We start from the raw sequence: 27,942 nt of genomic DNA on the forward strand, positions 1-27,942 counted from the left end.
TAACGCACACCTGCCATTTACGTATTTGTCCTCATGATTCTTTCCGTTGAACTGATGGCGCTGACACAATATGTGCGGCATTGCCTGGTTAGAGCTCTGTGTCGCTGTGAACAGGAGAAAGGACGTCCAGGGAGATGGACCAGTGTGCCGTCCTTCATGTGTGTTCTGGACTTAACGTCACACTCGAGACATGCTGGCTGGTCGGAACAACTGGGACCTGGAGGCCTGTTGGGTTCTTTAGAAAGTTCTGGGCTCCTCCCACACGCGGTGTCCAAGGAGAATAGGCAGGTGACCACGTCCACTGCAGATGTGTAGTTTTCATCTCTTAAAAATTCTGGTTTGCTCAACCTTGCTGTCTCCCTGGTTTCAGTTTGAAATGGATTTAATGGACTAGGACCCCTGTCAGCCTGCGTCAGCCTGTGAATCTTTCACAGAATTGTTTTGTGTTGTCTGGAAAGCAGTTCATGATTGCAGGAGTCATTTAATAACTGGAGCCTGGGGGGTCTGGAAGAGGTCGTACGGCCCCCCTGACCTGTGGGGGATAGTTCACTCACTAAGACCGTGCCTGGTCGCTCTGCATTTACAACGCAGCCCTGTGTGCACACACGCACTAGGATGCCCTGGTCTGTGTTTCAGGAATCGCCTCATCTGTGGACAAGTACATCAAGGCGTCCCAGGTTAGGTTAGTGATTCAGTTGTTTTTAGATTTTAAATTTGGGGTTAAGCTATGGGCTGTTAATTTTCTATGGTAGTTTGCGCAAACTTACAATGAAAGCTGAGTAGTGCCATCCAATGTCTGAGTGTCTTTCCCATGTAACAAAAGCATGAAGGCTGTTGGAAATATCAGAGTTATGGATAGAATTTTTCAGATTTTTATCCAGACTTTTAACTTCAGGTAACTTAAGGCTAGGTATGACCTTGCTTCTCAGATCAAATCATTAGGTTCTTTCCTTGCTGTGATTCTGTGAGGGGTGAAGAGTTTAAACAATTACAAAATATTTTGCAAGCTAAAGGCTGAAGACATCTTAGTGTGTGAGGAAGGGCAGGTCAGATGAGCAGACGGGAATCCTAGGACATGTTGCCTGCAGGACACGGTGCACCCTGCCCGGTTCTCCCTTCACCTGCCTCTGCTGCTGTTCCCCACGCACTGCTTCCCATGCCACGGTCACTGCCTGCTCGTCCATGGCCGGCTGCAGCAGTCCTGACTTGCAGCCTCCACTCCCACCTGGGAACCAGGATAGTCTTTCAAAAGCACCATCATCACAAGCGTGTTTGGCTTAAAACTCTCGAAGGCTTTCCATGGCTCTTAAAATAAGCTGCTGAGTCCTTGCAGGCCAACGGCTCCCTGGTCTGCTGGGCACTGCTGCCCTCACATCCATTCCTTCTCTGCAGCCCCGACCTTCCCTCCTCCCGGAGCGGCCACACCCTCCCGCCTGGGACTCCAGCCCTTCCCCGTAGGACCCCCACCCCCACTCAGGCCCTGCCCAGGTCCTTTGCACTGGGGACTCGGCCCATGGCTCTGAGAGTTTACCCTTCTGAGGGGCCCCTCAGTCCCATCCCAGGCGCACCCCATCCCCACACGCAGGCTCTGCATCGTGACTCTTGTCCGCATCTTCTTACTACTCACTGTTGTCTGAAATCACTTTTTAAAGCTATGTGTATCCACTTGTAGATGATCTGCCCTCCACCTAAAGAAATTAAGGAAATGAGGCGGGCACAGTGGCTCATGCTTGTAATCCCAGTAGTGCAGGAGGCCAAGACGGGCAGATCATTTGAGGTCAGGAGTTCGAGACCAGCCTGGCCAAGATGCTGAAACCCCATCTCTACTAAAAATACAAAAATTAACTAGCCATGATGGTTCACACCTTTAGTCCTAGCTACTTGGGAGGCTGAGGCAGGAGAATTGCTTGAACCCAGGAGGTGGAGGTTACAGTGAGCTGAGATCATACCACTGCACTCCAGCCTGGGCAACAGAGTGAGACTCTCTCTCCAAAAAAAATAAAATAAAATAAAGAAGAAAAGAAAAGAAAGGAAAAAAAATAAATTAAAGAAATGAACCCTATGAGGACAGGGTCTTTGGCCAGCTAACTCCTGTGCCCCCAAACCTAGGCCATCCCTGGCTTATAGGACGTGCTTAATCAAACTGGGTGACCGAAGGGACAGATGACTAGACCACCACAGCATCGGCAGGAATCCGACTGAAATGACAGCAGCTTGTAGCCCTCCGTCCCAAAACCAGATGAGGCATTCACGTTTCACTTAGAATGCCAAGCAGACCTCTTTTGCCCTAAATTTAAATATTAATAGCTGTACATTTATGGAAAACATAGTATAATTCTCTGAATTATTTTCCATTGCTTATAAGCATTCATCTTCGTATTTTACCTATGTTCACATAACCTTAATTTTTTAAGATGTTAAATAAGATAATAAGATTCATAAAATTGTTCATTTAAAATTCTTTGCACTTCTCTGAGAATGACAGCCTGAAATACAAAGTGGTGCCTCTGTCATCATCCCCATTATTAAACAGCTTCTTTCTTAGTCTTTCTACAGGTGACCCCGTCACCCCCTCCTACGCACACTCCCTAATATGATATCTTGCTAAAAAATGCCCAGCGTAAAACAACCCATCAATCGTATGAAAGAACAAGACTTTCCCCTACTTAATAAGAGTAGGTGGTAAGGAAAAAATTACTTATCTTTTTAAGTTTATTAATTAGAACATTTCTAGAACAGAATGTGTTCATTATTGACATCTTCCATTGGGGTTTTTGTTGTTAAGTCTTGATCAAGTTGTCATATTTTTCTGTAAATGTGTAGCAGAAGTTTAGTGGAAGTCATAAACTGAAATCGAGGATTGCGGGGGCTTCGGTGCAGCAGGCCACCTTTCCACGCATCGCAGGTCTTCGTGTAGTCCTTCTAAAGGTGGCACAGGGACTGGGTCGGCTGCGGACTCCAGGAAGTACCCTGCAGGGCACCCGGGCGTTGTGTAAGAACTCCTTTACCAGTGTGATGTCTTACAACTCTGGCCTTTGTTATCAATTTGGAACACCAAAAGCCAAACTATAATAAAAATATACTTATTGAAGCTTCTACTCAATCGAGATGGAGCCAGTTTTCATGTCCTCTTAACACACCACTTTGCAAAGAGTTAACCTTCCTTTCCCTTTTGCTCTTCCAAAAGTACATAAGGTCTGTGATCACGTCCCAGGGCTTCTATCAGAGGCAAGGAATCTGTCCTCTTACAGTGTTTTTCTAGCAAGACTTTGAAAAAAGCATGTCATTTTCTTGAGAGCCTTATCTGAAGGGCTTTTTTTTTGGGGGGTGGGGGGTGGAGCGCAGAGTCTTGCTCTGTCGCCCAGGCTGGAGTGCAGTGGTGCAATCTCGGCTCGCTGCAAGCTCCGCCTCCCGGGTTCACACCATTCTCCCGCCTCAGCCTCCTGAGTAGCTGGGACTACAGGCGCCCGCCACCACACCCGGCTAATCTTTTGTATTTTTAGTAGTGACGGGATTTCACCGTGTTAGCCAGAATGTTCTCGATCTCCGGACCTCATGATCTGCCTGCCTCGGCCTCCCAAAGTGAGGGCATTCTTAATTCTCAGTGAGTGTATTTTATTTTTCAGTGATGAAAAAGTTTTAAATAAAGCAGAAAATTCAGTAGCATTCCCAGTCTCAAAACCAACACACACCACACATTGTTTCCCCTTCTACGGTTTGTTCCTGTCGCTGCTACTTCACCTTCTCCACCCAAACTGCATGCCAGTGGGGGACTTTCTCCGGAAGATTCCATTTCGAAGTATTTGAACTTTTCTCCACTACCTTAATGGCTTATAATTTTCTGTTACTCCACAGTTTGACTGGTAACAAGGCAAAGAATGGAAGTGGATTTCTAAGTCACATTAAGACACAAGGAGAACAGTTTTCAAGGGTCTCTGGACTTGCCAGAGATTCTAGGTGGTCCTCGGAATAGGTTAGCTGGAGGAAAAACTCTCAGAGAAAAAGGTTGGAATAAATGGCATTAATTCACATCCATCAGGAAAGTCAGCTGTGGTGCCCACAGGAGGAGGCTTTTGCCAGTTTCCTCTGTGTGGACCACTTCCCATTCCCTGAGGTAAGGGAAGCATGTGACGTACTGCAGATACATGTGGGAATTCTTCCTCCTTACAAACAAGTTTTCATGAAAGCAATTTTTAAAATGTGATCAAAAGCGAGCAGACCCCATGAGTGGTCTTTCATGCACTCTTGTTAATTCCATGGGTCCCATTTCTGCTTCTTTTTGGCTTTGTACAGATAACCCAGAGGCTGAATTCCAAAACCATGTGTTTGCTTCTCTCAAGCAAACTCCAGCTTGGCATGCAGGTGCACTTCGAGTTGGCTGCCGTGGGCCTGTGCTTTTTGGTAATGTGGGCGTATCTGCCCTGCATCTTCAGTTCCTTGTTTGGAGAGCCGGAACAATGCCTTTTACAGCTGTTGAGTAAGACCTGTAATTCCATGGCGAGTCAAAGGTGGCACCATGATGGGCAGACGGCGTGTTAGAGGAGCGGGATGGTGAAGAAGCCGGTTCACTCCACGCCGCCTCACGTTGTGGGCATTGCTTTCTAAGAGTCAGATGGCAAGTTGAATATGGTCATATGGTTCAGGATTCCTGTTTCAAGAAGAGCTTTCTTCAACTAAGAAATAGTGAAACTATCTTCTCATCCTTTAACCATTATCTGTTCTTCTTTGTGTTTACGTGTATTACTTTGAATTTCTAATTTTAAATATTTTAACATTCCTGCTGCATAATATTAACAAATAATATTTAAAATATGTTGGATGCAGCAATCTACAGACAATAAAATACCTTTCCATCAAGCGTCTGCTGCTCCCGAAGCCACCAGAGCTGTGTGTGCTGAGCCAAGACAATCAAGCTCATTGAACTTCTCCTTTCGTCTCTTCAGTTTTGCTTGGAATTCAAATGTCTTACTTATGGAATTCAAAAATTTAACATGAACATTTTCCTTTCATGTATTAATGAAGACAGGTGACCGTGTTTATTTTTAAAGAAAGAAAAGGTCATCATTTCTCCAAATGGCAGTGGAAGCAGCTTAGTCCTTGCTTTTAAAAGCATTATTCTAACTTGTGACTTCAAAACACAAACCTGTGGTCTCGTCACAAGGAAGGAAAATGTAAAGGGATTCTATTCTTCATTTTAACAAAAGGTTTGATTGTAATGTTCGGTAAATTAAAGGGCATTGTGCTGCAACAGGCGCCCATGTAGAAAAGAGAAGTACAGCCTTCCCATTAATGACTGGGTTCCCCAAAGCCCAGCTTTCCTTAACACTCCTTGTCTACAGTGGGAAGAAGTCTCCAGGGCTGGCAGCATTGTTGTAGTCACGAAGTGTCACCAGGACAGTTTCCACTTGTCCCATATCCGAAGACCCACGGAGTGATGATGGGCGTCTCCAGTCATCCGTGGGGACTCATTCTCCACTGCACGAGTGGTTTGATTGATGTGAAATAATGCCAGATGGACTAGCTTTTGCTCATTTTTAAATGGTCCACCATCCTTTGGAGTTTTAGTATTGCGTGGGGAGTTTATTCTCATTATTATTTTTAATAATAATAAATCATCTTGCACCTCTCAGTATCTCACTCCTTCATTGTTACAGCCAACAGATAGATGCCAAAGTAACCTAATTTCTGTGACTTTGAATGGAGCTGAAATAGCACTGGCCTGCTCCAGCCTTTCTTCTGACACCCCACGGGTTCTACGGGTGTCTGCGGCAACAGGGTCTGCAGGAACAGGTGAGTTGGTATTGGCTGATCCAGGATCCCAGTGCCTGTGGATGGGATTCACATGGAACCACATTTGGACCCTTTACAAGTCTCCAGATGCACTACCCCGGTACTCAGAGGTGGCAGCTGCACTTCCTCCTGGTGCCAACAGGAAGACGAGCGTGGCCCACAGCACAGGCTGCTGTGTGCTTTCCCCATGAACGCCGCAGTTGAACACCTGTTCCCACCTAGTGCTGGCTTGCTGCATGTGGTGAAATATAATTCTTATTTTCAGTAAATGGGATGATTAACTCCTGGAAACCGACCCTCAATGTCAACACCAATAAGGTGGTATCATGAAACAGTCTCAGGATGTGATGTGAGCGCCGGGTCCTGCGTCAGACGCACACAGGATGCTGGTGTTCTCTTCCCAGCGGAGAAATTGTCCTTGTGAACTAGAAGTTCAGTTTCACATAGTCTCTTAAATAGGCATTTCCTAGTATTTCCCCTCCTGAAGACAGGCCATGAAATATTTCCCTCTTCAAAAAAGAAGTGAGCAGAAGAGAACAGACAGGAGTGGCACGCTCTGGACCATGCTTGACGTCCGCAGGGAGGCGCGGAAACACAAGTGCAGAAGGAAGCGCTGCTCACATCAGCTTTCAGCAGGGACAGAGCCGCGCGCTTGCTGGGAATCCGCTGTCCCTGGAGGCAGCAGAACGCTGGAGCCATGCTTGTTATTTGCCCTCTGATGGTGTCAGCAGTGGTGGCTCTGCCCTGCTGGGGGTGACAGTGCAGCCACCTGACGGTGTCCCTGAGGTCAGCCCTAGGCGCACATTCACGCAGCGCTCAATTGCTGGTACTTGTGGTGGCTCATCATGTTGTATTTCCTTAAACAAAAGGATAAGAGTGTCCCCAGAAATGCAGTGGAGCCACAGAGCGTGGGAGGGAACTGAAGAGCCTTTCCAGGACCCTCTTCCTCTGCTGAAACACTGAGACTCTCCAGCACCCCATCCCCAGGGCACACCCCTTCAACTGTGTCTCCCATATTCACTCATCATCCCTCAAAACCTCCTTGGGAACACAGACTCTGGCTCTCCCCCGTGAGCTGTGATTCCCAGGTTATGAAGGGGCGCACCCATGGGGCTCAATGAGACAGCATGACTTGCTGGAAGGCTCCATGCCAAAAAGTAGCCGTGGGAGGGACCCACACTGTTCTGTGTATCAGACTGTTAAGAACTCTATCAGCACCAAGTCCAGTGCCTTCCCACTGTGTTCATGTGGGTTCCTGTTCTGCAGAAGCTCCTTTCCAGGTTCATCTTTGCGAGTGACAGGTGCGGTTCCTCTCCGAAGAGAAGGTGCTCTTGCAATTGTTAACAGACCCTGTTGTGTTCTGGGCTGTCTGTGCTCCATGTTCCTAGAAATCACCCCCTTGACCTCAAGGTGTTGATCATTTGACCGGAAAACAGTGCCAACGACATTTGGGCTATGTTAATACATTGTGAACACGTTCTCGATCAAAGCGTTCATGGAATCACACTTTTGTTACACAAATTTTGGGATTCTGTGTAAAATGATTCCATTAAATGTGGAAGCCAGTTGGTTTGCCTGACACATGGAGACTGTTTCCTTCAAAAACCATCTAGCAGCACCCAGTCTTGTGACCCAGGGACTGTCCTTAATGCTCCAACTCTAAATGGTCTCATAGGGTGAGCTAGAAAATGATATGAGACAGGAACTGGCAGGATGGATTCAGAAACGAGAGGAGGATGACAGAGGAAACCTTAGATTGAATTTGTATCTCTAACAAAGTAGATTGTGTGAGCTCTGATGGTGTCATTCTCAAAGGGTGAGAACGTGAAAAAGAATGCAGCCACATCTTTGGCCGCTGTGGTGTGGATGTCATGTGCTCTGGGATCTACGTCAGTGGATGTTGGCAACACGCTTGGGAAACCCACTTCCTGAGTCCCCGTGGCTTTCTCCATGAATGGTTTGATCTAGGAATTCACTCTTCCACAAGCACATCATGTCTAGGCCCTCAGGAAGTATGAGAATTTGAGAAGGTTGGAGATACCTTTTCACTCAGGGCTCATCTAGTAAACAGCTTAAGTAAAATTCTCTTAATGGAGTTTAAAAATATGAAAATGTCAGACTGAGTTCTCCCAGCCAAGAGCCCTTCAAAACCCAAAATTATAGAGCAAGCAGCTCTAAAAGATGAAAGACACGCCTCCAAACGCTCTCTAAGAATCAGGGAACCAACAGCAAATCCAACTTCCCTAAGCACTTCAGCTTGCATCAACTGAAATTCAGCACTAATTCTTCGCTCCCTGTTTTCACTCTTCATGGATTTCCTGACGTGAGCACGCATTGCGGTGCAGTCTCGCCTTTGCTGGCTCACTCCCCCGGTCAGCCTCTCTCAGCTCATTCTAGAGCTTTCCTCATAAAGCTTCAATTCAGAGGCACTGACGGAGAGCCCAGAGCAAGGAGCTGTGTGAAGTGGGATGCGGAGTGAGAAGGGATCCCTGACCACCAGGAGCTCACACTGCAGAGGAGACCCAGCTGCAGGTGCAGTGCACACTGGTGCCTGGAGGCCACTGAGAAGGCTCCAGGAGAGATGGAGCACCTGACCTGGGACCTGGACCGTGGAGAATGAGGGAGATGTAAAAAAAGGAGAAGAGTTGTAGAGAAGAGCTCTCTGAACTGTTGCCCTTCCGAATTTATACAACTCCTATTAGGTTCAGGTTATTACGGGAACAGTCAGTGAACTGACACCTGTCTGTCATGAGTTACAATGATGTTTGCTGGGCAACCCCAGAGAGGAAGATGCAGCAAGGGAATGTGTAGTAAAACATTCCAAGTTCCTTATGCTCTGTTTTGGGGAAGTTCTTCCAAGTTTCAGAAGATTCAAAGGCAGTGTTTTGGATGCCCATCATCAAAATAAAATGTTTACCTATAATATAAATCACTTGTAGAGATTTCCAGGTTATGCATTACTATTCCACAGATATTAGCTGAGTCCCTGCTGCCTGTGCTAAGCAACCAAAACACAGTCCCTGCCCTAAAAAAATTAATCTCATGAGAAGAATCAGAGCTTGAAGCCCCCAGTTAAAGCACCAGGTAGAATGTGACGAATGCCATAGAGATATATGTTTGAAGCAGTAACTGTTTGATGTGGGGGGTGAGTTGTAGGAAAGAAAGATCACGGGATGGGGTAGGTAATGGGCATGTCCTGATCGGACTCCTGGAGGAGGAAGTGGTGTCTGAACCGCACCTTGAAGTCTGGGTTGGTTCATTACAGAAAAATCAGCACAAAATGTAGAGAAGGATGGCGGCGGGGAGGGGGCAAAGGCTGAGAAGCAGTCTTATGGGATAGAAAGTATCAGCTTAGTAAAAGGAAATTCAGACAAAGGACAGTGCTAGTCTAGTCACCCTTGGTAATTTTTTAAATAGGTTATATTTTGCACCAGAAACGCCAACATGGTCATTCAGGGACAAGCAACTGGAAAGGGGAGGTGATGGTAAGAAGATTGGCAAGAAGGCTGCAGTGACAGGCCAGAAGAAAATCCACAGGGCATTTCAGAGGCCAGGCCCAGGCTTTGGTGCCACCACTGGCTGCTGGGGGCTGTGGACCAATTGCTAACCTTCTCTAGGCCTTGGTTTCCTTATCTGTAAGATGTGAACCTCATCTCAGCACTTTTTCACTTTAAAGAAGTAAAATTCTGTTCTCTTGAGGATGTCCAAAGCTGAAATGATGGTACTCAGCCCTGGGGGAAAAGGTTGCCTTACAGTTTGCTGTGGGCCCTGGGGTTATTCACTGCCTTTGTTTCCATTCTGCTTATCTTCATTTTCTGTTCTTTTCTACAGGTGCTATTTATGTAACAAAAGTTGCAGTGCCTTAAGAAACTAAGCCCTCCCACCACCACACTCTCTCACACATGCACTCATCTATAAAATAAAAGAATTTAAATGTCAGGGGTTTTTTTTCTGAGCTCACTATTTTTTTATGATTTTTTTCCATTTATTGGGGTACAGGTGGTATTTAGTTACATGAGTACGTTCTTTAGTGGTGATTTGTGAGATTTTGGTGACATATCACCTGAGCAGTATACACTGCACCATATTTGTTGTCTTTTATCCCTTGCTCCCCTCCCTCCCCTCCCCCCAAGTCCCCAAAGTCCGTTGTATCATTCTTATGCATCTGCATCCTCATAACTTAGCTCCCACATATCAGGGAGAACATACGATGTTTGGTTTTCCATTCCTGAGTTACTTCACTTAGAAGAATAGTCTCTAGTCTCATCCGGGTCACTGCAAATGCTGTTAAATCATTCTTTTTTATATGGCTGTGTAGTATTCCATTGTATGCCACAGTTTCTTTATCCTCTCATTGATTGATAAGCATTTGGGTTTGTTCCACAATTTTGCAGTTGTGAATTGTGCTGCTATAAACATGCGTGTGCAAGTATATTTTTTTGTATAATGACATCTTTTCCTCTAGGTAAATACCCAGTAGTGGGATTGCTGGATCATATGGTAGTTCTACTTTAAGTTCTTTAAGGAATCTCCACATTGTTTTCCACAGCGGCTGTACTAGTTTACATTCCCACCAGCAGTGTAGAAGTGTTCCCTGTTCACTGGAAACCAACATCTACTGTTTATTGATGTTTTGGTTATGGCCATTCTTGCAGGAGTAAGGTGGTATCACATTGTGGTTTTGATTTGCATTTCCCTGATCATTAGTGATGTTGAGCATTTTTTCATATGTCTGTTGGTCGTTTGTGTATCTTCTTTTGAAATTGTCTATTCATGTCCTTAGCCCACTTTTTGGTAGGATTGTTTTTTTTTTTTTTTTTTTTTTTTTTCTTACTGATTTGTTTGCTTAAATGTCAGTATTTAAAACACCTATAGCTAAATGCCCACTATCGGGGAAAGGCCACGAATACTGTTTAAATTACATGTTAATTTCCTAATAATTCCAGAAGGCATCTGAGTAGAGTTGCTACACTTGTCCGAGTTCACATTCACAGGCAGGACGCCACAGTGCAGATGGCCCCCAGCTTATGATGGTTTGACTTTACAGTGGTGCAGAAGCAACATGCATTAAATAGAAACTGAACTTCAAGTACCCATGCAACCATTCTGTTACTCACTTTCAGTTCAATGTTCAATGAATCACGTAAGATATTCAACGCTTTATCCTCAGTAGGCTTTGTGTGAGATGGGTTTGCCCAGCTGCAGAGGAAGGTAGGTATTCTGAGCATGTGTAAGGCAGGCTAGGCTCAGCTGTGACACTCAGTAGGTTACCTGTGTTCAATGCACATTTTTTTTTTTTTTTTTTGAGACGGAGTTTCACTCTTGTCACCCAGGCTGGAGTGCCATGGTGTGAGCTCACTGCAATGTCCGCTTCCCAGGTTCAAGCGATTCTCCTGCCTCAGCCTCCCAAGTAGCTGGGCTTAGAGGTGCCCACCACCATGCCCAGCTAATTTTTGTATTTTTAGTAGAGACAAGGTTTCACCATGTTGGCCAGGCTGGTCTCAAACTCCTGGCCTCAGGTGATCCACCCACCTCAGCCTCCCAAAGTGCTGGGATTATAGGCGTGAGCTACCGAGCCCGGCCTCAACGTACTTTCAACTTCAGAAACCCTTGGGCCATAACCCATCGTAAGTAGGGGAGCATCTGTACTAAGCTCCCGTGGTACCTTTGGTTTTGCTTTCATTGTTTAAAACATTACTTTGCCATGAAGGCCTAGCTTCCCCACAGACTCACAGATGAAAAGCATCTTATCTACAAGCCACGAAAGAGGAAAAAGACTCCTAAGATGCGGTTGGGGGATATTTCATCAGTTTAATATCACAAAGGATGTTTCCTAAAAAATATCGATAGACGAATACAGAACAGATCAAATTGAAATGAGCAGAATGGGACAAACAGCCCACTGGAGTGGCGTGTGCAGAGAAGTGTCAGCTTTATCTCAGTGTTAATAGAGTCAAGTGCCTCTGCAGATGACTTTATGCTCTGTGAAAAAAAAATCACGCCAGTATCTACCTCTTCCTCCCTCCTACCACCCAACCTTGCGCCATGCAGGCTCAGTTTGTATTTTTGCCATCAATTTAGAAATTCAAGAGAACTTAAGAGTATAATTTTGCTTCCCAAGTTAAGATAAATGTGAGAATTTAAACAGCTGCACTTTATAGGAATTAAGATAATATCCAATGCCTCTTTTGCAGACAATATTTTCCATTGGATTAAACCTGCTAGGGTTCATCATTTTAGAACCCATTATGTTTTATTGAAGGAAGCCCATTTGTTTGTGATGGATTTTATGAAAAGAGCATTTTCCAAAGAAAAGCTAGGACCCAGCATCATTTTGCCAGGAACATTTTATGCCTACCTATTTGTAGAACTCTACATAAGCCCACCTTGAGGAAAGTAGCTACAGAAACAGACTGGGACTATTCTTTCACCATAACTATCCACCTCCCAGGTTCCCCCACACACCAGACTTGGGCTGGATGAGCTGGTCAGTATTTGCACAAAACTTAAATATTATATCATCCAAGAATGTTTTTCCTATTAGGGTAACTTTGTTATAAAAATATGAATTTGATGTTCCATCATGATTGTCTCAAAAGAAAGAATGTGTAGTTCACATTTCCTAGATTGAGCCGTTAGAATTTTGCCTAATTTCGTAACTCGAGACATCTCTATGGGGTGCTTCTTCCATGCACAAGAAACCCCAAGGCTTCCTGGGTGTTGGGGCTGGTGATGGGAGTGGACGAACTCGTTCGCTTTGGCTCAGAGCCGCCCTGATGTTTCTGTTCCTGGCACGGGTGTGCTCCCAAGGCTCAAGGCGCGGCGTGGGAAAAGCGTTCGCTGCATGGAGCGGGCAGTCGGTGCGTCTTCTCATCGACACTGGAGTCCCTCTGCCCTTCGCAACCAGCTCAAGCAGGGCCATGGTGGGGGCGACAGTGACAACCTGGGACCTCCTAACAGGCGGCCTCAGAGTGCCCACCCTGAGCCAGGCAATTGTCCCCCACCACCACGCCCACCCGGATGCAGGGGAGTCGTGCTAAACAGCACACGTGCCCGATGCACCTGCTCCCGTGTGAGCCGGGCCAGCACGGCAGGGTGTGTGTTTGCTGCATGGGTTCAGGTTGGCTGTGATCAAAACTTCCACTAGACGGCACAATGAGCTGAGATTCCCGCCTCGCTGTGTCCAGCCCTCCCTCCCTGCGTGTCTCTTTCTCCGCCTATCTCCTGGAACCGGCCCAGTGGGCAGGGAGGGACCATCCCAGCTCCTTGGATCAATCGAAGGGGATGTCAGGGGGTGGGTGGAAGGTGAGAAGGGCTTGAAGCCCCGGGCCTGACAATGGAGTGCGCGGCTGCTTTGCAGCAAAGGATGATGTGTGCACGCACATGCTTTATTTTCTTGTGTGGACACACTTGGAACCTATGTCTACACATGACACGCGGCACCTTGCAAATGCGCAAGCAGAGTGACAGCAGATGAGGCTGTCACTTCCTGGGGTGCCATAGTGCAGCTGGGTTTGGTCCTTTGAAATGCTTTTCCTTAAAATCAGGGCCAGTTCCCAACCATACAGACGAATGAGAAGCGAGCGGGCTGTGCTGGCGGCACAGGGGTCTTTGTGGAGGGTGATTTTCAGAAGGCCTTTGTTTCCTCGTCTGCTCATAGTAATGCTCACTGACAAACACCAGAAAAATTAAGATTGGAACAGCCAAGGGTCAAAATATTTGCTTCCATCCATTTGTGTTTGTTTCATGCTAGAAGCTGTTCCGCATTTTGCACGGATCAAAGCAGCCGGGTCTCTGAACTGCATCACACCCGGTGGGTTCAGAAAATTGTGTTGGTTTTAAGAAAAATGACTTCTATGCAAGCAGAAATGGGAACGTGGGATGGCCCCAGCAAGAGCTTGGTCCAAGCTCCCTGTCCCTGTAATTAAAGGATATGATAATTGTTGTCATCTCAGTGGTAAACTGATCCCCAAACACATACCTAACACCCGAGGTTATATTTACACGTGTAAAATCTGTGTAATAACAATGCGCATATTCACTTAACAGTCGCATGGTGTTATATGCATTGTGCACCATAGCACATGTTGGAGGAAACGAGAGCTTCTAATTAAATGACGTCACACCACAGCCCAGGCCTATGCGCATTGCAGGCACGGCCCAGGCTTGTGAGCATGGTGGGCACAGCCCACGCGGCATGTGCGAAGGCCTCTGCTGCCTTTTGTGCATCTGCCAGTCTGGGCTCCCCACTCAGGAGCACTCCTGACCCTGTGTTTCACTTTCAGTCCTACATGGAGGACCACCTGAAGAACAAGAACCGGCTGGAGAAGGAGTGGGAGGCGCTGTGTGCCTACCAGGCGGAGCCCAACAGCTCACTTGTGGCCCAGAAGGAGGAGAATGTGCCCAAGAACCGCTCCCTGGCCGTGCTGACCTGTACGTACCAGCTCCGGGGGCGGGAGGCCAGGGTGACAGGAGGGGGAAACTGGCCGTGCTGACCTGTACATACCAGCCCCAGGGGCGGGAGGCCAGAGTACAGGCCAGGGAAACAGCCCCGTCCTCAGGGTCTGGACAGTCCTCCCCTCCTCCTTCCCGGCACCCCCTCCTCTACAGCAGACCTGCCCGCTCTGGGAAGGCCCTCATGGGAGTCTCCCCTCTGCAGTGCCATCCCCAGCCCAACCAACAAGGACCCAGTGTCTTCCTTTCCTCCAGCACGGGCTTGGGGACATCTGCACCCCAGTGGGCATCAGCTCTATTGTTCTCTGTCGCCGTGTGACTTGAGACATGTTCCTGAACCTCTTGGAGCCTCCACGTCACATCTGTAATTGGGGTCATGCTGTTGTCCTTGAAATATTGCTGCTGTAAGGATTAGATGGGGTCGTTAGCGTAGCACCAGCACACCGGAGGCACAGGATGAACAGTGGTCGCTTTTACAGCGTCTTTAACTTTACAACCATTTCCACAAACATTACTGAGCACCTACTACCTAGCTAGGGATCATTGCCAGAAAATGGAAACGTAAGCCAGCAGTTCTCCAAGTGACTCGAGTGGAGCGGAGGAGACACCGTCCCGTGTTCCCGCAGCGCAGGAGGCACTAAGTTGCTTACGGGATGAGGAGGGAGAGGGCCGCCCGGCGCTGGCGTCCACCTCACTCACCCTCTGTGTGTACAGCAGGTTCCAAGGGAGGTTCCGCACTTTGCTGGGTTATAAACCCACCCGCTGGGAGGAAGGGGGTGCTAGATGTGTTCCTGACCAGAGTTTCGGAGGGAAGTAGATACTCACAATGTTGATTCATGAATGATATGAATGATAAATGACAGTATGGGTAGAGTTCCTTGGTTACTCTCCTGAGGACCCTAAGACAAGGCCCTCGCCCATATCTCTGATGTGACAGAGGGGGCTCCGTCAGCTCACACTTCGAGAGCACCACTCGGCCACACTCACTTTCAGCATCACAGCAGCAGGCGGGACCAGTGTCCCCTGTGGCCGAGGCCGTCTCTCTGTCACTGTGTCCCTGCCTCAGCCCTTCAGAGCCAGTCAAGGGACCAGACTGGTGTCCCTGAGACACCGCCTGGCCTTGTGCCCAGAAGCACAGCCCCCCAGGGCAGCCCCAGTGCACGCCAGGGAGAGGCGCTGCCCTTCCACTCCTTCCAGCCCACAGGAAGTGTTACCGGTCAGAACAGAGAGAAGCTGGAATCTTGTTTTCCTTCAGAAACTAACCTGGGGCATTGCAGACCTGTGTAAAATCCCATTCACCCATGTGGGTGCACGCTTCTTGCTACCCATTTAGTGTTCAGACCACTTTCTATGAGGTCTGAGGGTTTTAACCCTAAAGAGATCTAAAAACAGAAGCTGTTGTGATTTATAAAGTTTATATTTAGAAGAAAAGCAAAATACAATACATCCCATCAGCCAACTAACAGATATTTACTAAGCACCTACTGTGTGTCGGGGGCTATTGACAGGCTCTGGGACTCACGATGTACCAAGGGGGGCCTGGCCACTGTCCTCAGAGAGGAGCAGCCTGGGGGAGGAGAGGGTGGGGAGCGAAGCCGGTGTGGTAGGGCAAGTGAGGGTGGCGGTGAGGGGGTGTCCTGCTGAGTCCTGAGTGGTGACATGGTTCATGGTAAACAGCCATGCAGTAAGCGTGCATTACATGTCTCTGTGTGTCTGGTCGTTTACTTGGATTGTGAGGTGTTTCATGGTAAATATTAGTCTGACAGCACACCCTCCCCAGAGACAGCCCAGAGCATGGCAGAAATGACCTGGCGATGGGGTTTTCCTCCCATGTGCCCTGCAGCCACCTGGGCTCTGTGTGCAGTGTGGATGGGGCTTTGGGGGCGAGGGACCTAGTGATGGTGAAGTGGTCCATGCTCAGATGGGACACAGGCAGCCTCTCAAGGTAGCAGCCAGCGCCAACAGGGCAGCCACACGTGGATGGGTGCCTGATGTTCTTGTGGGGATCAGGATGGCCCTGCCCACTTTGAGCCAGGTCACGGGTGAAGGGGGGGAAGCACCTCCCTCCTGAGACTCACGCTGGAGCCAGAAGGAAGCCACTTGCACCTCCTCCCAGGGTTCTCCTGACCCATGTGCCAGGATGTGAAGACACAGCGCTGCCCTTCAGGATTGAGAGGCCACCAGGGAAGACAGAGAAGGGCAAGTTCATCTCCTGGGAGAACCCTAGATAGAAATATTTTCATGAACACATGGGTTTATTCTGAGCAAACTTGTATTCCCTACTTTCTTCTCCATACTCCTGGCCGTCTTGCCTTTAGGAAGGAGATCTTGTCCTCAGGGGGACAGTGGCTTGGCTAAAGCTCTCCCTGTTGCCAGGCCCCGGAGAGATGGCCGCCTCCTTCGTCTTCGCTCCTGCCTCACCTGCGGCCGCTGCACTCTGCACGGGACACAACTGGCTCCAAAACAGCCACACACGGTCCAGGAGGACCAGCTTCCCCATGGCTCTGTGGCTTGGAAAGGCCCGTGCTGCACTGTCATGGCAGGTGGGTGGCGCTCGAGCTGGGCTCCACGCTGTCCTCCGTGTCGCCATGGAAGCGAGTCCACATGCTGGGCGCACACTATCCTCTGTGCGGGGATGGAAGCAAATCCGAGTACTCGGGCACGCTGTCCTCCGTTCGGGATGGAACCTTTGGGATGGAGTCCTCCCTCTGCACCTGGCACTCCCACCGTGTCCTTTCCTCACGCTCACTGGGCACTCCCAGGTCTATTGAAGGGGTCCTTGGGACCACTCCTCCCTTCTCTCCTGCCTTGTCTTCCCCATGGAGCACTTCCCCGGGTCATTCTTCCACCCAGGAGATGGACACGGTCGCCTGACTTCCTGGATGCACCTTGAGCATGAGCCTCCGAATGAGCCCCCAAAGGAGAAGGAAACCCACACTATGAGATGCTTGGCTGGCAGCATGCTAGGTCTAGTTGTATTATCTCGGAAGTTTAAAGAACTTAATATGCATTTTCTGTTATTTGAATGCTTAAAAAAGAATTATGCAGCATTTCACTTGTCTGCATTTCAAATTAAGAATGGGGATATGATACTATTTTGGTGCCATATCCTAAACAAAAAAGTATTTTTGCCTCTATGTTGTAATAACGAGAGAGAGAGAGAAAAACAAGACAGAAACAATGCAGAGAGACAAGACAGAGACAACGAAGAGCTGAAGGCCCAGGGACAGGAAGACAGTGAGGAGAGTCATGTGGGGTTCACATCTCCCGGCTTCTGAGGGCATTGCTGCTGGAGGATCATAGCCGCCTCACAGCCAGAGGCGCGGCTGTGAGCATCTCCCAGGCCCTTGCCTTACAGCGTCACCATTCCCAGGAGTCAGGGTCACCACGCTGGCCCTGTGCTGCAGCTGCGTGAGCGTCGTCCTAACCGTGGCATCGCCAGGGCATGGTGAGCCAGTGTCCCCCATGCCTGTGAATGTGCCGTCTCTGGTCCTCACAATAAACCCCCTTACTTGGCAGACAAGAACTTCGGGGTTTAGAGCCTGGCCCATTGGAGCTGAAGCCCAGACTCCCCAGTACCAGCCTCATAGGCTGTCGTGGGCTCACCTGAGATTGTGTGTGTGTGTTGAGAAAATCTACGTCCATTACAAACTCCTGCAGAAGTATTTGAAACATGTACAAGGGCTGAAGCACTTTGGCTAAGCATAGCTTTCCTTAGAGTACTCAGAAAACAATTTCTTTCTAAATAAACCTTTGGTTTAGTTTTTTTTTTTTTTTTTTCTCTCCCAAAACTCTAAGCAGAGTCCCCTAAGAGGAATATTTTGCCTTGGTTTCTTCTGAGTGACCGAAAATTATCATGATTTGCTTTTAAAGATCAATACATGGGTGATTCTCCTAACTTTGATGATTAAGCCAGGGTTTTCTTTTTCCTTCCATAGAAAAAGGTTCTGAGCATATATGTCACCTCGCCAAGAAAGTCGCAGGAGAGAGACTCCCAACCTGGCTGCCTTCCCTCCACCCCTTTTGATCTCAGCGCCAGCCGACTCTGCCCCTAGGATTTGGGAGGGCTGTCAGTTTGTTGGTACTGAAAAGAAAATATCCCAGCAAATTCGGTGTGGGCCTTTTTCTTTGCTACCTCACAGGCAGAAGCTGTTCTGGGCAGCTGTTCTACCAGAGACTGCAGATTCTTTTTTAGGGAAGAGATCTACGGAGTCCTTCTCATTAGGCTACTTCTCGAAGGGAAAGATTGTCTAAAAGCATCATCTCTGAACTAGAACTGCAAGTGCACCTTCTGTGAGCATTTCAGGACCTCTGGTGCCAAGAAACAGTGCTGGCGGGTTGTCAGTTAGGAGCCGCACTGACATTCCACACAGTTCAGCTGCTCAAAGTTCAGATTTTAGATCCTCTTTACTCTCTTTCTTAAAGCTGAACCGATAGGTTCGTAAGATGTCTGGCCTGGTGTGGCATGGCTGTCTGTCCTTCTCACATCCTCCTTCCGATTCCACTTACAGAATCTTCGTGCGGGGAGGGTGTCGCAGAGTGTGGGGCGAGCCTGGCCTTCAGGATTACCCTCTCCTGGGCGTGCTGTTTCCCTGTGACCTGGAAGATCCACCCTCCAGAGGGGCCCCAGGTCCCAGTGTGCTTCTTCCTGGATCAGGCCTCCCCCTTTATCCACCATAAGTTACATTCATCCTGCCAGGTGCACATCTCAGTGCTGGCTGATCCTGAGGCCGAGCCCACTAACATCCAGAGTCTTTCCTTAAGGTCTTCGGTGAAGCCGAGGGCCTCGCGCACCCCCTGCCCCCCACCCCCCGTTGGTGACCGTCAAGTTTAACAGGAGAATCGAGCCTTGTGTTCATCTCCTGTAACCGATTCTTATTCAGCCTCCAGAGCTTGTGGTTCCTGAGTCACCGCGTCACCTCCCTCTCCGCTCGGCGCCATCTGCTCGTTTTATAAACATGTTTTTCACGTCGTCAAGTCATTGATAAAAACACAGTCCGCAGGACCATCGCTGAGCCAATCCTCCCCCGCAACACGAATCCACCGCGGGACTTTCCAGGCGCTGGTTCCGGGGCTGAGATTGTTCCACGGCCCGGCCATGCGATGGGATCACCCCAGCCATCCCCAGGCCCCGAGCACATTGGCAAAAGCTCATCAGACATTTCCACGCAAGGCACGGGGCTAAACACCTCCTTTTCATCCTCGAAACAGCCCTGAGATTCACACAGGGACAGAGCTGGGGCTGAAGGAGGTTAAGGAGCCCAAAGTCAGCAGCTCCCAGGAGAGTGCAGCCCACACGGCCCCAGCGCAGACCCAGCCGCAACCCACGAACACCGCTCCTACAGGACTCTCTCCAGAGCAGAGGTGTGGCTGGCTTAGCATGACTTCCTCCCTCACTTTTTATTACAAGAGTTTTAAACACTCAAGTGGAAGGGGTAGCTTGGTGTCACCTGCACACCTACCACCCACCCCTGCCAGCCCCCCGGTGTTGGCCGTATTCGCGAGACCTGAGAGCACTTCATTTATTTTCTGGCTGGATGACTTCAAGTAAGTATCAGGCATCATGACGTCCACATACTTTAGCCTGCCTGCAGGTCCTAAACACAAGGGCCTTCTAGGTAGCAACAGCCCCGTTATAACTAAGAAAATTAACGAAAACCCCTCAGTGCCCTCTAACACCCAGCTGTGCCCATCTGCCCAGGCTTTGGAGACAGCAGATGAGCAGCTGAAACCACAGAATTGCATTTCCTCACAGTCCTGGAGGCCGGAGGCTGCGGTCCAGGTGTGGCAGGGCTGGCCGTGTCCGAGGCCCTCCCTGGGGCTTGCAGGTGCTATCTGTGACCAAGGGTCCCCTTTGTTTAAGGACAGCAGACCCACTGCACTAGGCCCCCCCTCAGGACCTCACCATCACTTGCTCGCCTCTCTGGAGGCCCTGTCTCCAAACATGGCAACACTCCATGTTCCTGGGGGTCGGGGTGTCCACGCAGGGGCGTCAGGGCACAGCTCAGCCCACAGGGGTGTCGCTATTACACACTCCCAGGGACTCCCACCCTTTTCTCTACAACACAGTCTGTTTTCTGTTGTCTGTTTTGTTTTTTCCACCAGGATGCAGTCAAGATTCATCATTGCATTCTGGGTTTTGTGTCTGTTTTGTCTGTTTAATTTTGAAACAGCTGCCCCTGACTTTTTTTCCTGATATGAATGGTTCCTAATAAATCTGTTCTTTTAGTGACCACCTTCCCGTTCCAAACAATCACAGACTGTCCATGTGGGAGTCTGTAGGGAACTCTGCAAACGCACGAGAAGCTCACCTGCCCACTTCCAGAACTCCCCCTTCCAGAACTCCTGTTTCCCAAGAACCTGGAGTGTTCAGGTCTCCACGATACTGTAGGAACATGACCAGCCTGCTCTGCAGCCTTGCCACAGGCCACAGACTTCAAACGCTGCCTCAGCCCTGAGCCCCACCCTGGCCTACCCTCCTCCCCTGTCCTCCTCCTCCCACCCTCCCCTTCCTCCCCTGTCCTCCCCCTCCTCCTCGTCCTCCCCCTCCTCCCGTCTTTCTCCTCCCCATCCTCCTCCACTGTCCTACCTCCTCCCCTGTCCTCCCCCCCCTCCCCTGTCCTCCCCTCCTCCCCCTTGTCCCATCTTCCCCCTCCTCCCACCCTCCCCTTCCTCCCCTGTCCTCCCCCTCCTCCTCGTCCTCCCCCTCCTCCCGTCTTCCTCCTCCCCATCCTCCTCCACTGTCCTACCTCCTCCCCTGTCCTCCCCCTCCCCTGTCCTCCCCCTTCTCCCATCCTCCCCCTCTTCCTCTGTGCTCCTCCTCCCGTCTGCCCTCCTCCCCTGTCCTCCTCCTCCCCGTCCCTCCTCCTCCCGTGTCGTCCTCCTCCCCATCTTCCCCCCTCCTGTCTTCCTCCTTCCCTGCCTCCCCTCCTCCCATCTTCCCCCTCCTCTCCATCGTCCTCCTTCCCTGTCCTCCTCCTCCCCCGTCCCACCTCCCACCTCCTCCCTATCCCCCTCCTCCCCATCTCCCCTCTTCCCCCATCTCCCCTCCTCCCCCCTCCTCCCCTTCCTCCCCTGTCCTCTCCCTCCTCCTCGTCCTCCTCCCCTGTCCTCCCTCCTCTCCGTCCCCCCTCCCCATCTTCCCTCCTCCCCTGTCTTCCTCTTCCTCACCTGCCTTCTCCCTCCTCTCCATCCTCCTTTTTCCTCCTCCCACCTCTTTCATGGTTCCCTGTATTCTGATTGGCCCGTTGAGTAGTTCTGCTGCAGAACGAGGCTTTCAAAGGCATCCGGTTGCTTGTGGTCTTCCACCAGCAAGAATGTGGAGGCCGCCGTGTGAGCTCACAGTTAGGGTCACAGTTGTGACAGGCAGGGTTGCCCCTGACCATGGGGCCTGTAAGGGGCTCGAGGAGTCTGGATAGCGGCGCCGAGGTTTGCTCTTGGGGAGAAACCCCGAGTCCCAGCACATCGTGTGGGGGCCGCAGGACAGCGGCCGGGGATGCCCTCGGGACCCCTGCGGTCCGAAACTCAAGGACTACTTGACAAGCGGCAGTTCAGGCTGCCGCGGATGCAGGTTTGCTCGTCAATGGCCGCTGGTTAGGGAGACGATTCTGGCATGTTCCAGGCAGGCCAGTGTCGGGAGAGGTCCCCGCGTGTGGGAGACGGAGGCGGCGAGGTGTGGAGGATGCGGGCCGCCCGGCCCGCGGTGCTGGCTGAAGAACCGGGGAAGGACCGCGGCGGCCTCCCGCGGGAAAAGGCACGAGACGGGCTCGCCCTGCGGCTCAGCGAGGAGCCCGCTCCACTCTGGACTCTGAGCGCCGGGGCCTGAGGTGACGCGTTCGCGTTGACTGAGGCCGGAGGTTTGCGGAAGTCCCCGGCTTCCGGCCGCAGGAGGCGCCCGCGCTGAGGCTGCGCGACGTGGGGCCCGCCAGACCCGCCTGGGCCTGTGGCTCCGCGCAGCCATCTCTGCCGTAACATCCCAGAGACCGTCACTTCCGGTTTTGTTTCTGTGAGAAGTACAGCGTTGGGAACCAGTCACCCGCCGACCTTCCAGTGGACACGGAGGACAAGCGGAGTCACCTGGCGCCGTCGCTGCTTAGCCCAGAAAATCGCCTCTAATCTAGGTCAGCGCCCTAGACCTGTGTGTGGAGCGCTTCAGGGCTGAAGGAAGATTTTCTTCAGGGCTGAACCTAGATTTTCTCTAGCCCAGAAAATCTAGGTCAGCGCCCTAGACCTGTGTGTGGAGCGCTTCAGGGCTGAAGGAACCACCGACGTTCTGCCGCTGACGGGATTGGAAGCGGGGCTGGGCCTGTCCCTCTGGGTCGTTCAGCCGCAGGGCTCTCCCTGCCTCCTCCCTCGGCCACCCAGGCCGGAGACACCCCGGCCCCTTCTCCGGGACTCTCCTTGTCAGTGAGATCAACCCTCCGGAGCTGCTGTGTCTTCCCCGAGCCGCAGACCCGGGCCGGGAGGCGGGGCCTTCAGCTGCTGTGGGGTGTGGGGGGCTCTGCCCGGGCCGGAGCCGCGCCCACCCGGTTTCCCTGCTTCACCCCAGCGTCTCTGTGGGTGCCCTTTTGACCACGACCCCTCCTGTGCCGCGAAAGTAAGTCGTTCCTGTGAGCTGTTTGGGCATTTTCCACACCTGCCCATCAGTTGCGCCTCTAGGAAGCTAATGCGCAGGTTTCCCGTCAAATTTCCTCGCTTACTTTTGCAGACGCGCCTGCTTGGTACAGTCTGCCCTGCGCCCCGTGCTGTGGGGGCAGAGGTCACTGCCATCTGCGGCTCCCCTGGCGACCCCAAGACCGTCAGTCACAGGTGCAGCTTCTGCCCCCGATCCACAAAACGCGTTAATCTCAGGCAGCACAGCCACAAGCCAGAGCTGTTCTTCTGGTGATATCCGGTGTCCTGGTGATAAGGTGTGTGAGCTGCCCCCTGCTCGCAGTCTCAGCTCCTTGGAGGCGCCCCCCAGCCGTTTGTGTCTCTGGCTGCTCGCACAGACGCGTTTCATCATCACTGTTGATGGACCGCCTCTCGGTGGAGCCGTGCAGTCGGCGTGGCCCTGCCTGTCTGATACCTGTGCCCCTGTTTCGGAAAACTGTTCTTGTTCCTGTGAGAAAGTCGCCACCAGCGCACACAGCCACGTGTGCTATGTCTGGAGCTGGTCTCTGGGTTGCCCACACTCCACGACTGCAGGCTGGCTCCAGGGGGCGCATTCTCTGTGCAGGCACTAGGTGCTGCTCAGGGCACAGAAGCCAAACCCAGGTCCCTCCAGGTGCTCTGGGCCTGGAGGGCTGCAGGGACAGAGCGCCAGGGATGGGCGGTGTAAGGGGCCAAAGCGAGCTGTCTCCTGTTCCAGAGGCCAGAAGTGGAGGGCAGGTTGTCAGCAGGGCTGGCTTCTCTGGAGGCCTCGCTCCCCAGCACGACGGCGGCTGTCTTCGTCTTCACACAGGCGCTCTCCCTCCACGTGTGGGTGTGCAGATTCCTCCTTCCTAACAGCACACCAGTCACATTGCATTAGGGCCGCCCAAATGACCTCCGCTCGCTTACCTCTGTAAAGACCCTATTTCCAAATAAGGTCATGTTCCCAGGGCTGGGACTCCAGTGTGTCTTTTTGGGGGAGGGTATGCAGCTCCACCCTGGGACCTGGTGCCTCCAAGTCAGCTCAGTGACTGGGTGGGCGCTGTCCGGCCACGGCAACCCACATACCTTTGGCATCCGTTCCAGCTGCATCCTGCCCCCACACAGCCCTGCCTGGGGAGTTCCTTCTACACAGATGCCCACCATGAGACTAGTGTGGATTAAAATTGCTTCAGGTATGGGAATCCCCGGGGACTTGAGGCTCCTTCTAGTCCACCTGCTCCAGGTCACCTGCCCAACACGCCTCCAGTCCCATTGGGGGGCAGCTTTCTGAAAGATCTGTGGGGGATGCCATTGAAACCGTTTAAGACATGAGACACAAAACCAGCCTCATGACCATGCCATTTGGGGCCACTGTTGCTCCTCTGGGACCTGCTTTTGATGCGTCCAGTTTGGAAGTCAGCCACCAGCCTCACGCTCAGTTTTTCAGCTCAGTGGTGGGCGGCGTGCCTCCTGAGCGGTGGCTGGGATAGGTCTCGTTTTCATGACCCTCTCTGGATGTGGCAGGGCTTTCTGGATATCAGCCCCAGCCCGTCCCAGTCTGCCCAGATGCACCATTGTATGCTGAGCTGCGGAAGCCCCTGAATGACACTCAGTTGACTTACCTAAATGTTAGATGATCTTTATAGCTTGAGCTGAGCGTTTCCTGAAGGCATAATTGGAAGCAGAATGTCTGCCTGCTGACTAAGGATGGGAGTGTGTGGGAGGAAGAGAACTTGCCCCTTCAGAATGTGTTCCGTCATCTCACTGTTGCTGGTCTTCCAGTGCCCAGGTCTGCGAAGAATCAAGCCCACGTAGCTTCTCAGAGTATTGAAACAAACGTGGTCTGATCATTTATTCCTTTGCCTCAACTCTGACAAGTTCAAAGTCCTTTCTGTGTGTGACCAGCTGGGACCCCCTAAGCAGCATTGATGGCCCTTGCTGACGGACAGCAGCCCCAGGATGTGCCTTTGCAGCCCTCAGACCTCGATGGACACCATGAACTCGGAGCAGGAGCTTGTGGGTGCTGGTGCCAGCTGCAGAGCACATCCTGGAACATGTTGTCCACTGAAGAGTCAGGACTCAGACCCTCTAGGAGGAAGATGCTGGCTCAACCTCTCCACAGGCCGCACCATCAACGTGAAGAAGACGGTCTCCCGCCAGCTTAAATGACTGAGCCCAAACCTTCACAGAAAGCAGAGGCAGTTGGAGAGCCCAAGAGAACATGTGAGGCCCCTGGGAGGAAGGAACCACATTGCCAAGTTCCATGAGGCCCTTGGGAGGAAGGAACCCCATTGCTGAGTTCTGTCAGGCCCCTGGGAGGAAGGAACCCCATTGCTGAGTTCCAGGACTCAGCAGTGGCTTCACAGATGGCCTCACGCATTCTCCAAACAGCAGCACCATGGAGCCTGTGTGCTGGTGGGAGGCAGATTCTTGGCCCTGCAGAGCAGCTTCCTGAGTGTGGACAACAAGCCAGGGGGCCTGGGGGAATGCCATCCTCAGAGATCCGTGTAGCAAGACGATGTTCCAGGCAGAGGAGTCTTCCACACACTTTCCTTGGATGCAGTCGCGGGGGGCGGGGCACGGGAGGTTCTAGATCATGATTAATGGCTACACCACTGCGTCCTCTAACATGCTTAGCTTGGCCATCTTCCAAGGCTCTTTGCCCTAGTAATACTCAAGAAGAAACTGTGGGATGTGTCTCTTCTGTTGGCACCTATGAAAATCGCTCCATATGTTCTGCCACCACAGGGCAGCAAGAACACACTTTGCCAGCTTGGCTGACCTACCCGTTTGGGTGTGTGTCCACCGTCATCTCAACCTTGCTCCTCATTGCTTGCTGTGTGCCATTTATCACAACAGTCCTGTGAGTTGTGTGTTATCCTGCATTCTCTGAACACTGAACAGTTTACCCAAGATCGCCTGCTGGCAAGCAGTGGGGCTGGGAGTCAAACCCTGCGAGGCCATGGCCACATGAGTCGTTCCATCCTTCTGAGCCTTAGTTTCTTCAGCCTAAAACAGTAAGGTAGTCCCCGTTCTGTCCATGGCCCAGGATGGCCACTGGGTCCAGGATGAGAAGAGGATCTAATCCGTGAAAATATGGAACATCTGAGTAATTTGAAATACTCTTTTTTTTAATATCAAAAAAATATTTTTGAGACAGAGTTTCACTCTTGTTGCCCAGGCTGGAGTGCAATGGCATGGTCTCGGCTCACTGCAACCTCCGCCTCCCGGGTTCAAGCAGTTCTCCTGCCTCAGCCTCCCAAGTAGCTGGGATTACAGCCGCCCATCACCACACCTGGCTAATTTTTGTATTTTTAGTAGAGACGGTGTTTCACCATGTTGGCCAGGCTGGTCTCGAACTCCCGACCTCAGGTGATCCACCCGCCTCAGCCTCCCAAAGTACTGGGGTTACAGGTGTGAACCACTGCAGCCGGCCTGAAATATTGAACAATGCACTAACACATGATAAACATAGTAAAGGTTCAGAAAAGGAATGTGCACAGTGGGTTAAATTAACTCTGTTATAGAGTTAAGTTAACTCTGTTATAGAGCCAGGTGAAGGAAGACTCTAGATGAGTTCCCACGTTTTCCTGGCCTCTCAGTAAATTCTCAGACTATGGTTTTGAAGAGCACACCCATTCTTAATGGAAACATGAGGCTGTTATGAATTCTCATCCTGTGGCTCCTGCCATTGCTCTGTGTTGCCTCCCCAGGGAGGTATGATGTTTCATTTGAGAACAGGAGGGAGCAGCCTTCAGTTCCAGGAGCACAGGCCAGGGCTGATTGCGCGTGGGCCCACCCTGTCTTCATCTCCAGCCTGGGGTTGGCCTTGAGAGGCCCCAGGCCACCTGCCTCCCTTCATAGAACATGAAGGCCCTCCCCAGGCCTTGTACGTCAAGGAAACTGCCCTTTAGGGGACTTGGGAACTGGATACCATCATCCCATTGGCTCTAAAAACAACTCGTAAGAAGTAAGAGAAGCACAAAATAGAGGTTCGCCAGACACATGAACTCTCCGCATGAGGAGCGGTTGTCACCCCATGCGGGAGTCAGAGTCCGCCCTCCTCCACAGCCCGCAGCGTCCCTTGGCCCACCTAGGATGGCTCCAGGCGTTTCCCGGAAGTTCCAAATGACCCCATATTGCAAACACAGTGACTTTGCTGGCCAGGCGTGGTGGCTCATGCCTGTAATCCCAGCACTTTGGGAGGCCGAGGCAGGTGGATCACCTGAGGTCAGGAGTTTGAGACCACCCTGGCCAACGTGGCAAAACCCTGTCTCTACTAAAAATTATCCATGTGTGGTGATGTGTGCCTGTAGTCCCAGCTACTCGGGAGGCTGAGGCAGGAGAATTGCTTGAACCCAGGAGGTGGAGGTTTCAGTGATTCAATATTGTGCCACTGCACTCGAGCTTGGGTGATGGAGCAAGACCCTGTCTCTTAAAAAAAAAAAGACTTACCTGGTAATTTCAAAAGCAACATGTTGACACAAAATCAAGTATGCGATCAGGAAGTAGGAGCTCTCCGAAGCCCTGGAAGCCGGGTCCTCCACTCAGTGCCATCTTTAAAGGGTGACCTTGGGGGAAATGAATTCTGCTGAAACCATCTTCCACCAAGAAGCCCGTGGGTTGTCCTCTGCTTGCCATCAGGGCTCGGGTGCCCAAGACAGATTCCCCCTCTGCCACGGAGAGGAGAGGGCCAGGCTTGTAGAATGTATGTTTAACTCCCCAGGACTCCCGAGCTAGGGAAGCATTTTCTTAATTTTCCAATGAGAAAATTCAGCTGGCGCTTGTCTGCTGAGTCCAGTGGCAGTGGCCACTTTCTCCATGGCCTGTTGCTCACAGGACCTGGTGGCAGGGACCGCTCGGCTGAGGAGGAGCTCCTAGCACACTGCCCTGATGCCTCCTCTGTGCCCCACCCCACACACGCACTGGAGACCAGGCCGCTGGTCTCAGGGCTCAGTGGGTACCGTCAAAGCACCAGACCAAGCCAGGTCAGGAGCCTGGGGGCTCCGAGCTGCGCTGCCTCTTCCCTGCCCTGCTCCCTCGTGACCCTGCTCTTGATAAAGCCTTCTCAAGACACGTAAGAGC

The 27,942-nt window shown here is 51.2% G+C and overlaps 2 protein-coding genes across 2 annotated transcripts in view; one reads left to right on the forward strand and one right to left on the reverse strand.

Moving 5' to 3' along the window:
- The window catches only part of PTPRN2 (protein tyrosine phosphatase receptor type N2), a 1,007,974-nt gene that overhangs the window by 909,562 nt on the left and 70,470 nt on the right, over positions 1-27,942 (forward strand). The window contains exon 15 of the mRNA XM_050785710.1: positions 14,076-14,223. Within this exon, the coding sequence (XP_050641667.1) occupies positions 14,076-14,223 (148 nt within the window). The remainder of the gene's footprint in view (positions 1-14,075; positions 14,224-27,942) is intronic.
- The window catches only part of UBE3C (ubiquitin protein ligase E3C), a 542,607-nt gene that overhangs the window by 27,953 nt on the left and 486,712 nt on the right, over positions 1-27,942 (reverse strand). The window lies entirely within an intron of this gene.

The sequence above is a fragment of the Macaca thibetana genome, chromosome 3 (genome assembly GCF_024542745.1).
Source record: "Macaca thibetana thibetana isolate TM-01 chromosome 3, ASM2454274v1, whole genome shotgun sequence".
Taxonomy (NCBI): Eukaryota; Metazoa; Chordata; class Mammalia; order Primates; family Cercopithecidae; genus Macaca; species Macaca thibetana.